This window comes from Cottoperca gobio, chromosome 8 (genome assembly GCF_900634415.1).
Source record: "Cottoperca gobio chromosome 8, fCotGob3.1, whole genome shotgun sequence".
NCBI classification, from domain to species: domain Eukaryota; kingdom Metazoa; phylum Chordata; class Actinopteri; order Perciformes; family Bovichtidae; genus Cottoperca; species Cottoperca gobio.
In genome coordinates this window covers 14927622-14940872 of record NC_041362.1, presented here as the reverse complement: position 1 = coordinate 14940872, position 13251 = coordinate 14927622, and the positions used below count along the sequence as shown (strand labels likewise).

Sequence of the window (13251 nt, the reverse complement as noted above, 5' to 3'; positions counted from 1 at the left end):
AGCTATACACTGGGGTCATATGCGGTTGTGGTTAGACTTTGTGCTGTTAAAATGTCTCAAATGAGCATCAGGTAATAGCCAAAGCATTTATCAATTCACCCAGTAACATCTTTTTTGTTTCTATTATTGTTAGTTATAGCCCCCCTTAGCGTTAGCAACAGTGCTTCCTTGCACAGCTCTAACCAGCTGGTAGCGTTCTCAAATGTGAGGAGACTAAACTACTACGCCTGTATACTATTACAAAATATAAATAAAGAAAAAACATGCAGTTAAAATGAAATACTTATTGGTCGAACATAGATGCTCCTTTCCTCAAACCAAGCTAGCCACTTAGCACTCTGGAGCTAATGTGTTGATAAAATCTTACTTTAGACCCAACTGTATTGTTGCATCACTGTTGGGATGGTACATGGACTGCATTTATCATTTTTATTTTATGATTCTTCCAATTCCAATTTAGACTTGTCAACACATATCAGCATTCACACAGAATCAGAGGCTACTGTACATACAAAGTGCCACCTGCTCATCAGTAGTGATAAACATTCACACGCACGCACCCATGCCATCGGGAGCAATTTCAGGTTCAGTATCTTGCCCACGGACACTTCGACATGTTGACTGAAGGGGCCAGAGATCGAACCACTGACCTTCCAACCGGTGGTCGACCACGCTACCTCCTGAGCCACAGCCGCCGGGATATTTCTTGTGTTACTTTTTTTCAATGTTTACTCTTGTGTGGGTTTACTAGACCAATAAAATAAACCTTTTATGAGACAGTACTCTGTTGAGCTTGTCCTTAACGTCAGGTTAATCACCTTGTTGGATAGGACACATTCCTGGAATAATTACTTCCAATAATACCCTAAAGCTGATAGTCAACAAACAATATATAATATAATATGTTAATAAATATATTAAATAAATAAATAATATATTCACATGAAATATAAAACTAAAGCAATAATTACTTTATTGTTGTACATGACATGACCTTTAACTATTCAAACAAAACCGGAGTTCATCTGTTATGTTGTCCTCCACATCAAAGGGTAAGACAACAAAAGACAAGCGAGCAGGTAACCAGGTGTGCAGAAGACAGACAGATAAGCGTTGAGGTAGAAAGAGACAGGCAGGTAGACTCTCACCGCTTCTAAGTTCCCTATGATCAGTATTTATATACCTGCTGAGTCAAAGACTATTTATATTTTCATGAGAATACCCTCTTACTTCCTTCCCTCCCTTATTCGATGCTCCCTCCCTCTCCCTCCCTCACCACCTGCCTGCTGCCTTCAGTGGATTACCCTTTTGTCTCCTGTAAGTGTATCACCACAATCATTATATCGTTATATTAAAATGAGTTGATATGAGAGCGTCTTTCAAGTACTTCAGAGATCCAAACACACAACAGAATCCCCTCATGTGTTGACATTTTGTGTGAATTTATTTACAATCAAGTGGCTGACGAAGCCCAAGCCTGTATCAGAACATCGATGACAGCAGTGAGTTCTCCGTTAAAAAGATACATCATGTGATCATCAACCAACCGAAAACATTTGCACCTACACAACTGTGAGAAGATCATCCATTATTTATTTCCCCCGCTTGCTTATTAACTTTAAACAGGCCACGACTGAACTACGGGTTGTTCTAGGACTGTTGGGAAGACCCGTCAGAAACCCCGGGGCCGTGCTCCAAGCCACATCCCACATTTTTTAAGTTCCGTTTCTTAATTACCTTTTGAATCATAATAACTTTAAGACCTCGGCATCCTTTTTCTGTCAGCTTTAGCCTTAAAACAAAACACAAAAGACTTAAAGTGGTGCTTTAGCCCGCTGTCAGAGTCAAGGCATCTAAACTTTTCTACATAAAGAGTTAAGGTCTCTATTTTTAAAAACAGGCCTTTTTTTTGCAGTTTTCATACTGAATTTAATTATTTATTTTCATCTCAATATTAGTATAATTTATGTTAAATACAATTTGACCCTATTATTGATATGTTTACCTGTACTTGTGTGTTTAAAGCGCCATATGCATAAAGCTACATTTTATTACTCTCAATAATTGGTTCTAATCTCAGTAGAGCCAACAACAAAATGTCATTTTAATAGGAATAATTGGGTTCAAATGGATGAATTATTATTCTGAGCATTTGCATTAGTATCAGCATTAACATCGTGTTAAAGCTTTTAAGGAGAATTGGTACCAACCCTGGGCCTGTAATCACTTAACAATGTCCCAGTTTATACAAAACATTATAAAACACACACCTCAGTCTTTATATAGAACGTAAAGCTCTGTAGGTATTGGTTTATTCTTTGGAATGTTGCTCATCAGGCCCATCGAAACACACACACACGCACACGCACACGCACACACACACACACACACACAAACGCTACCACCTCACCCGGTTGACATTATTTATGAGCAGTGGCAAAAGCCCACACTCTCACAAACACCTGTAGTTCCTCTAACTGAGGTGTTTGGTGGTGAAGGAACATCTGGGAAAGATGTATCTATTATATCTTATTTATTACTATTATTTTACAGACTCCCTAAACATATGTGTAAGGTGTGTTAAGGCAAGGCACTCACCAACCAGCAGAATGTGGTTCAACTGGCCTGCTATCAGCTGACTGAAAAAAAAAACATCCGAATGTCTAACATTGGAAAACAATGTTGAGAGAAAAATAGTTTTATATTTTGGGAGAGATTGATATCACTCTCATACTGTATCTGTCTGGTATAAAGATACAGTCAGCTGTTCATAGCACAACCACTTTGATACCTTCAGACAGAGCCAGGTATCCATTTAGTGTCATTATTCAACATGCAGGATTGTGGATTCAAACAAAAATACTTGGTTAGGTTTAGGAAAAGATCATAGTTTGGTTTAAAATAAATATATTAAATAATATCTTGATTAACCAAGCTACCTACGTGGCGTAAGTTAAGCATGCTACTTACAGACGTAAGTTCAAATAACTCATCGTGAACCTTTGGTTTCACACAGGACATGAACAGCGTGTACCAATCATCCATATTTGACACATGAGGAGTGAGAACGCGCTGACCTTTGCACTGGATAGTTGCCAGGACTCCAGCCTATGTCTTTGCCTGGGCTTTACATACGCTACATGCTTACAGATGTGAGTGCTGTTCAGATTCCTTACAGGACAGAAACGTCTTATTATTTTCTTTCTCCATCTTATTCAATTGAGTTCTTCTCTTCCGTGCTGATAATCAATTCTTGACTCTTTTTGGGGGTAAAATTGTCAAAATGATGTTGACACATAGAAGTTCACGTTTGTCAATCAAAAGTTGACGTCCACACTTCCGGTCACATTCCAGGACAAAAACTATGATCGCCTCGAGTCTGCTCTAGAAAAACGAAGCAGCACGGGGGAAACTGGTTATCCTCACTTAAGAGACACACACACGCACACGCACACGCACACGCGCACACACACACACACACACACACACACACACACACACTCCCTTAATAATCGCCCAGAAACAAAGAACAAGTTAAAATAACAACCAGTACAGCCTTTTAAAGTCACACCTAAATCACAGAGTGACTCATTCACACTGTAAATTCAGTCTTTGTCGGTGAGGGTGGAGCTGGGGGCGTGTCCAGGGAGAGTAATGAAGCGGTACAGGTGAGACAGGTGGATACCACAGCTAAAGTCTGTCTGGACACTACATCAGCAGCGGCTCACACACATCTCTTCATATTGACTGCAACACACAGCCAAGGTAAGATTGAGAGATTAATGTGGGACGCTACATGTGTTAATATTTATGGGTGCGAGGGTTGAAGCCAATCAAAAACACATCCCACGTTAAATCACCGTGACCTAAATCTTGTCTTTTTCGTGATAATCTAAACTTTAGGGACATAGAGGCAAGGTGGTACACCGAATGAAGAAAAGCTCCTCTTCAAAACAACTGACATATAATCCTAGCTCAAACACACTCTGCAATCTGACTGAATCTAATTCTTCACAGACTTTTATTTAATCTGTTTACCTTGATATGTCATTCAAGTGTCCGTGAGATTTTGAGCAAATGGCAAGACGTTGTCTTCTTCCTAAACATGGTTTGGTATTTGTCTTTGAAATACAGATAAAAAACAAAAGCATAAAATATGCTGTTGTGTGGTTAAATGAGTAGATAATAATGTAAACTAGAGACACTGAGACGTGTGTTTTGACTGATTTGAGGTCGGATCAGAATCGAGGGAAGACCGGATCAGAGACTCGGTTGAACTCCTAAACTGAATGATTTAAATGTATTCTCAACAGCTGTTGTCTTTCTTCGAAGTGATAAGTGATAGATTGGGTAATTTCCATTTCTGAATGACCCCCTCCTTTGTCAGTTGATGAGGCAGGTTTGACCAGCACAGATGCCACACACAGTAATGCCACACCTATGACTCAGATGTGTCTCAGGGTTTTAACTTGTCTACATGAAACTTCATCCTGCTTAGCATCAGAAAGACATTTACTGAACTCCACATCCGTGATCGGCTCTCCGGGAAACTACCAGCTGATATGATAGTCACCTAAAAGTCTAAATGGCTGGTGTCTGCACTTGTTCCTTTAGTTGTCACTAGAATAAGATGAATGGGAGTTATACTGGCTCGTTACCTGGCCTGCCAGTTCTTCTCGATCAGTCCCAAACAATTCCTCCTCCATTGATTCTCTCCCAGGCACCTGCCTCAGTGATGAAGCTTCAGAGAAAGCCTGAGATGAGGTCATGTGTCTGCATCATAAGTCTCTCACAGAGGATGTATTGTTTGATCAACAGCCTCTAACTTTCCCCCTATGTCCGCTATGCGGAAGATGAATGCTTCATGGAAGCCACACCCAGACGCTGCCTCCATCTGCAGCCTTATGTACCTACTCAATTGAGCAGTTTAGTGCCCATCTATTTGTTTCATGCTGATTAAAACACTGTTGTCGTTGGATTTTCAACCTTTTTTTAAATTTGTATTTTTTCAAAATTAAGGTATTTTATTCAAAGGATCTTGAATGCAACAGGACTGCAGTGCATCATTATTTTTTTCTCACTCATTGAGAAAGAATGTATGTCAAACAAAAATAGAAAAGCAGGACTCTGAGGCTGCTGGAAACAACTGTGTCCTTAAAAGTTCCAGTTATTGTTGCACCAGCTGCTTAGTGGACACAGCCAACGAGTGAAAAAGCAACTCAGCCATTTATCTGAGACCTGTGCCTCCACCCTGACAATCAGCTTTTACTGTAGCTCTTTATCAAAACAGACACACCAGTTGCTGCCGAGAATCAGGCTGGAAGGAATGGGCCGTATAATGTTGGAGCTGAGGAGAAACACAGAAATAAATGTTTGGAAATACATCAAAACTTCTTTTTTGAGTGATGTATTTCCCTAATGTTTATATAAATCCAATTGTCCCTTTTAAAATGAGAACTGTCAACATGTCAGGTTGTTGTTTTTTCCTCTGATGAGCTCACTCAACAGATTTCAGACAGATTTGTGCGAAGCAGCAGTGACACACCCACGATCTGTGATGCTCAGGGAAGCATGCAGCCCGGTCGCATTCCTGCACCAACACATGGGTGTATACAGGCCCTCTCTGTGTGTGTGTGTGTGTGTGTGTGTGTGTGTGTGTGTGTGTGTGTGTGTGTGTGTGTGTGTGTGTGTGTGTGTGTGTGTGTATGTGTGTGTGTGTGAGACGATGAAAAAACAGTCTGTCATCTTCTCAAGTAATCAACTATGGCTACACCTCAGTGCATTTAATGATTGGCAAGAGGAAAGTGTGTGTGTGTGTGTGTGTGTGTGTGTGTGTGTGTGTGTGTGTGTGTGTGTGTGTGTGTGTGTGTGTATAGGCAGAAAAGAGAAAGGTCAGGTAATGTGTTGAGAAAGAGATAAACTGAGAGGCACAGACAGAGAAGATATTACATGGAAGTCGAGCAAGTCTGTGTACTGTGGGCGGGAAAAATAGATGCTTAGTCATGCTATATTTTGTTTTTGTGTTTGTTTATATGTAAAGAGAGACACAACGGGAAAAGGGAGACAAAAGAAGAAGAGCGAAATCTAGGGAGGTAGAGTCGTGTGAATATTTTAGGCAGGTTTTTCCTGTCGGGGATCATTATATTAAACTGGCCACATGACTTTTGTTTTTCAATAGGCCTAAAAACCAACAGAGCAGCTGTTTGATTGTGACAGAGGAACAGCCCGTGTTACAGTGAATATGTGTTGAATATGTGCGCAGTTTATACATCATTAAATATATACAATGTATTATATCTTTCTTACTGTCTTCCTTGAACAAAAGCTCTTAAAATGGAGTGGCAGAGGTCACGACGCACACAGAGAGATGTTGCCTGAGCTGTAGAGTAATGACATTAATTACTGTAGATCTTCTGAACCGACAGGACTCTGTTGTTATTATAGCCAGACAAACTATAAATTTGATCAATCAATCAAACCCTTTTTTACGATTTTTTAATATAGTATATATAGTACAGCCAAAGTTAGACAGGAAAGGGGGAGATGAAGAGAGGGACGACATGCAGCAAAGGGCCGCAATTCGGATTTGAACCTCTTAGTACATGAGCTGCCCACTCTACCAGGTGAGCTACCGGGGGGCCAGGAGTTAACCGATGGCAATTTCAACAGGAAAATGAAAGATAAATCAGAGGAGATTTAGCATTTTCAGTGCGAACAGACAAAGAGGCAAAAAAAAAAAAAGAAAAGCCTTTCAGTGATCGACCACACCTAAAACAGTCATCACACCCCGGAGTCCCGCCCCAGGCGTTTCCTTTCAGGAATACTGACAAGAAACATTGTTACAATGCAGTACTTACCCTGTGCCGACATCATTTTACATCAGTAATAGATGACAGACATTTTCATCAGGCTTTGGCTCTATCTGGTGGCAGAAAGCAGCATCTCAGTTGTCTCATGAGGGGGAGAGGAGAGTAGTGTCACAGTACTGACAAAGACTTTAGGTATGTTTTATACTGTAGGGTCCTAGTGTATTTCTTCTTCACTGCTGATAAAAAGCATCATTGGTAACACTCTTTTGTGTCTTTGCTCTCTTTCTGCAGCACAATGAGTACAGATGCGAACAAAGAACCTCCTCCCTACCTCACACCAGGTAAACCTGAACACACCATGCTCACACATCATCATCATCATCATCATCATCATCATCATCAGAATGGCTCATTAACTCTTGTTTCTTTCTGTCTCTCCTTCTCTGGATTTTTCTCTTTCTTTCTTTTTCTTCTTGTCCAGTTGGTGGTCAGCAGAGGGATGTGACGGTTTACCACGTCCACACTCCATTCAACCCTCAGTCACAGGAAAACGCCTCTAATGCCACGCCAGGTAAACTCACACCTAAGGTCAAACATCAAAAACCTTACCTACAATTCACTCTAGGACATAGTTGATAACTTTCCTTTTTCCCTCTTTACATCTCATCCTCTCTTTCTTTCTCCCTAACTTATCCAACATCCCCTTCCTCTCGTCTCCCCTCGTCTCCCCCTCCATCAGTGTACAACAGCGGAGGAGGAGGAGGCCTTGGTCTCGAAACTGGAGATGGCAAAAGTAGGTATGTGAGCTATGACGGGGCGCTGGGGCATTCTCCCAGCATGACGACCTGCACCACCTGCCAGCAGCAGGTCATGACCAACGTGACGTACAAACCAGGGACGTACGCCTGGCTGATGTGCTTACTCCTCATCTGCTGCGGGTGAGTGTGTGCTGCAGGGCAGCTGGGACCCTACAGACTTACACAACATACATCTCTGTTACCTCCAAATTCCCATTTAGTGCCGACTAATGCTGGACCTGCCACAGATCATTTTGTACTTTAGTATCCTTAACAAAGTTTCAATTAATCAAATGTGACTGACATACAATTGAAGGCCTCAGTGCAGTTGCCTGTTTTAAAATCATCAGGCGGCTTTAGTGTATTTTGAATGTGTCCCTAAACTTAACACAAGTTCTCAAAGTGTGCAAACTGCAGATTTTGGACAGTAGTGTGATTTGTTAGACCTTGTTGCAACTTCAACAGTCTAAACAAAAAGTATTTTAATGGACCACCAGGAACTACTTTTCCTGTCTCCATATGAATATGATTACAGTAGATGAATATGTGGTTGTTTATCAGAAGCAAGTTTTCCTAATTCAAATTGAGGGTGTAAGGATAGAGGGTGTCACAAGTTATTGTATCATTGCAAAACCCTTAGACAGAGTTGAGTTCGGGATTGTATAATAAATATTTTATTTTGCCATACGCAAAGGACAACAATCCTTTTTTAAAGTCATTAAATGTCATCTCTTCAGAGAGCGGGGTTTTCTTTTCCACCAGCCTACGTAGTTTGATTATTATTATTATTATTATTATTATCATTATTATTATTATTATTATTATTATTATTATTATTATTATTAATAATATGGACAGTCTGGCTACAACGGAGCTTTCTTATAAAATGAAATATAATCAAAATAATGATCTGTTGTACAGTCCCTAAAAAAGTAAACAACAAATTATCAAAACTACAAATGCATAATGGTCAAAACAAAGCAAATGTGTGCATACAGCAGCATGACACTGTATGTGTGTGTGTGTGTGTGTGTGTGTGTGTGTGTGTGTGTGTGTGTGTGTGTGTGTGTGTGTGTTGCAGGTTATGCCTGTGCTGCTGCCTGATTCCTTTCTTCATGAAAAACTTCAAGGATGCTTACCACACGTGCCCCCGCTGCAATAGAGTGCTGCACGTTGATAAGAGAACAATGCTGTAAAAAATGACAAACATGAGGGCAGAAATGGACCCATAGAAATAGGAAATAACATCCTGTTACTTCTGTCGTATCAGTTGCACCATTTTTATGAAACTGACAAAGGTTGCAGTTCAAATATAGTTCATTTCTATGTATGAGTCATTGCATTGGCCGAAGCGAAATCAAACAATATATTATTAGCAGACAGACTGGGAGCCATTGTGATGTCATAGCTTAAATATCATGTGCTCACTTTTATAAAGCTCTTGCAAGTTTATTTAGCCAATTTGTGCTCAAAGATTAGGCTATATTTAGTATAAGGGAAAATGCTTGATTTAAAGTCTTGAAATCTCGTACTGTGACATACTTTGGGAAAGTATGCAACAGTACGACTTTGACGTTTTTAGATCATGTAAAAAATAAATCACACTTTTATCAGTAGTCAGTAGTTCATGAGGAAAAACGCTTTAATTGTGTATATTTAATGTGTTCCTTATGATTTTTTTTAACTGCATATGTGTGCATATCTTATCTTTGATATTCAAATTGTATGAGTACATAGATACCAAATACATGACTGTGCTCCTCGTACTCTCTGAGATATAGACATATTCTTATCCTACTATATTTAGTGTCTGGGCACATGGGACGACTGTTTTTCTCCCTAAAATGTAAAGAAATATAAAGAAGAAACAGTAGTGCCGTGTGCAAAAAGACCAAATATAGCATGAGAAGAGAATCTCAACTTTCAGCCAATCGGTTTGATCGATTTAAAAAACATTATATAGATTTGTGCTCAATCAAGCCCACAAAACATTTGACCAAAGAAAAATGCAAAGATTTCAGTCGCGGGCACACGTGGGTCAAACAGACCACATGCACTTTTTGGGAGCCGTTTTATTTTTATCCCTTACCAGCAACACAAAAAAACATTCTTTAATATCCTTTTCAGAAGCTTTTGCATACATTATGTTGTTAAAATGAAGGGCTTGTAAATAAACTTCTTATGTGTATTGTATGTACCTTTGCTGTACTTGGGAGAAGCCAAAGACACATTTCCACAGAGGTGGACAATAAAGTAAATCTATCAATCAAATACTTTACGTTTCAAGGTATTGTTCATTTGAAAACAAAAAACAAAACATTGATATGCATCCGAAGGGATTGTCAAAGTCCATCCCGATGATGCTTTCAGAGAGAATCCTCTAATTGTGTGCTACTGTTTAACGACATCGATTCATTTACAGTTAGGGTCACATATTAGTTGAACGTTGAAGAAATGGCAGCTCTCTCTGTGGCAACTCTCCACACAGTTTGGGGAATCCAACATTTTGGGGTGAGCATCTTTCTCCGCTCCGTGGGGAAACTTCACAACGATGTAGAGGATAGAGTCCCGAGTGGAGAAAAAGGTAGTCTAAAGTATACTAAATGTTAGTGTGCTGCAACACTAGCACACAGACTTAATACTTAAAGACTGGTCAAATAGAACAACCATTTTTTAACACTTGAGTTGTACAAAAGATATACAAAAGCTCAGCTTTAAGTGTGTTTAGTGTACCTGACCGTACTAAAATGGGAACTATTTTAGGTATACTGTGGTGCACTACAAACATGTATTACATACACGCTGTACATTTACTTGCAGGGAAATTAAAATACATTTTATGAGTACTATTATAGCATTAGAATTGCTATTTGAGCACACTCAAAATATAGTAGTTATAGACAACTGATATATTTATATTAGATTAGTATCATACTCGAAATCACACTAAGTATGTAAACGACCAAAATAGTCCACCACAGCCGCGTTTCCACCGCATGGTACGGCTCTACTCAACTCGACTGGAAAGGGAGGGGCATTCAGTTGGTTGCAATCTGCTCCCTCACCACCAGATGCCATTACATTCTTCGTAAGATGAATTTGGGTAACTTAGTTAGGTAACTCATTACCTCAATAATTAATATTTTAATGCCCACAGCAGAAATAGGGCAGGTAGTTTTTTTTCTTGAAATATTATGACTTTATTCTCATTATATTACATAATAATATAATCTCAGTGAATACAGATATGTGAGATAAATTGCATAAAGGTTTGTTTTAGCATGAGCTCAAACCTTGCTGAAACGCATACGAGTTATAAAAAGTCCAGGGGGTTATAAATGAATTCAAATGAATGAATGTATCATTGACGTGAATAAATGCTACATGCACATTTACTCCCCCAAACAAAAGACACAACAGATGACAGAAGACCATGCCTACATTGACTCAGCAGGGATAACGTTCAATGAGAAAAGTTCCTCCAGGAGAATAAACTAGTTGAAAGCAATACAGAATGCCTGAAAGCCTCATTTGATTTTATTCCATTATATTTTTAGATTGTGAATTGTCACCCGGCACCTCAGTTTTCCTCGACATAAACACATTCCCACCATAAGGTAATGCAGAAAAGGCACAAATTGGTGAATAAAAATGTACCAGCATGCCGGAAATGTTTTTTTAGTGAGGCTGTGGGCGTGTCCAGGAAGAGGCTTGTACAGGTACAGGTGAGACAGGTGGACATAGCAGCTGCAGCTCACACACACATCTCTGCATACCGACTGCAACACCGCGCCAAGACAGTCAAGAGATTAATATCGGATGTATGGAAACAAGGAACTAATTGTACAGATTCAGATTTTGTGTTTGAGACATAACAGGAGTTAATATTTATGGGCGTGAAGCCAACATTACATTAAATGCTCAGGCGGGAAAGGATGGGCAGTTGTTAGAAAGAGGAGACAGAAGAACTGAACATCTCACATCACTGTGACCTAAATCTGTTGTCTTTTTTACTCTGGGAACGTGATCACAGACACAACTCGTGTTTATTCCTGGTGACTTCAGGTTGCCTCCGCTTTCTTCATGTTTGTGCTCGTTTATTTTGTATTATTTGTGGGTTTGGTATTTGAAGTTTTGAGCTATTTGTCCCGCCCTAACGGGTGCAACACAACCGACAGAAGAGTCAAGAAGATGTCAATCAATTAGTCTATACACGCCCACACAGTCCTGAGAAGAGGTCTAGATTAACTGAAAACACCTGTGCGGCTTTTCAGGGCCTTTGAAATGGAAATTCTACAGCTTCCTTAAACCATGTTGTTCAGACATTGTTTTTAAAAGTTGAAAAATATGAAAATGAAGTTAGAAATATGTGTTTTGTCAAAACATGTGACTTGTTTTTTGATTTAGTCATAAGGCCCAACATGTATTTGTAAAAAAAAAAAAGAAGATATTTCAACATGTTCCAGTGAACACATAATTTAACCCGTTCATAACACCCGTGTGATATTGTATGAATTTCATGTTGCATTTCATAAGAAATCTAAATGCACACATGCTGATTTGATAACTAACAAGCAATACAAGTGATTATTTGCAAACAACCTTTTTCTTTTAGCCCGCATGTTGCTGAAAATAATAAGAGACTCTTCTCTAATAAAGATCACATCTATTTTCCGTTTGCCCGATCGGGCAACTGAATGAGGGATTCCACTTGTGCGTTCCAAAGTCTACAGAGAAGCATGCAGCTTGGTAACCTTCCTGCACCAACGTATTGGCCTTTTTGGAAAGTGAGTCAGGTTAAGAGTAAGAGACTAGGGAATGCATTATGTCGACGAGGGTCCTCACAAGTATAGAAGTAATTTAGGGTATTACTGTGGTTGAGCAAGATAGAAAGGCATTTACAGAGATGCTGTTACATGATAGTTGAGTAAGTGTGTGCACTGTGTGTGTTTGAGTGATAAAGTGGATGTTTAGTCATGCTAGGTGTTTCTGTGTTTGGTTATATGGAAAAAAAAAGAGACGAGAAAAAGGACACAAAAGAATATGAGAATTGTAGTGAGCAGGGTTTGACACGAACGCTTGCACAGGGCAAGTAAAGTCTGTGTACGGGCAAGTGGAATACCTCAAAAGAGGCTGACAACGGCAGCGAGATAGCGGGGGAAAAAGATTGTGAAGTGGGCATGTTTTTCAAATCTAATTCTGTGCATTAAAGGTCACATTATGCTCACTTCCAGGCTCATACTTGTATTTCAGGATTCAACTAGAACATGTTTACATGCTTTAATGTTCAAAAAACTATTTGTTCTCACACTGTCTGTCTGAATATACCTGTATTCACCCTGAAACTGTTTTAGCACCTGTTGCTTTAAGCCAACCTCCCGAAAGAGCTTGGCTTGAGAGAAGAATTGCAAACATAGTGGGTGGAGATACTCTGAGCCTGCGTGTGACGTAGGAAGGGGAGCCACATCTGACTGCTTGTTGAATCCCATGTTTTCTGACTGAGGCAGCCCGCGAAACACTGAATGGGTTGGTATGTACCCACAAGCACTGAACAATGTGAGTTCTTCATTATATGTCCCCTTTAATGAAATGACATCCTGTTTGGTAGTATTTATGTTTGGCAGTGTTGCAGTGGCTCTCTGTAT

General features: G+C 39.6%; 1 protein-coding gene across 1 annotated transcript; it reads left to right on the top strand.

Moving 5' to 3' along the window:
* Positions 1 to 7104: 7104 nt before the first annotated feature.
* Positions 7105 to 9224, top strand: litafd (LITAF domain containing). The gene is made up of 4 exons (XM_029438237.1): positions 7105 to 7150; positions 7291 to 7380; positions 7549 to 7747; positions 8688 to 9224. Exons 1-4 carry the CDS (start codon positions 7105 to 7107, stop codon positions 8800 to 8802), a joined length of 450 nt encoding a protein of 149 aa, XP_029294097.1. The 3' UTR covers positions 8803 to 9224.
* The last annotated feature ends 4027 nt before the right edge of the window (positions 9225 to 13251 follow it).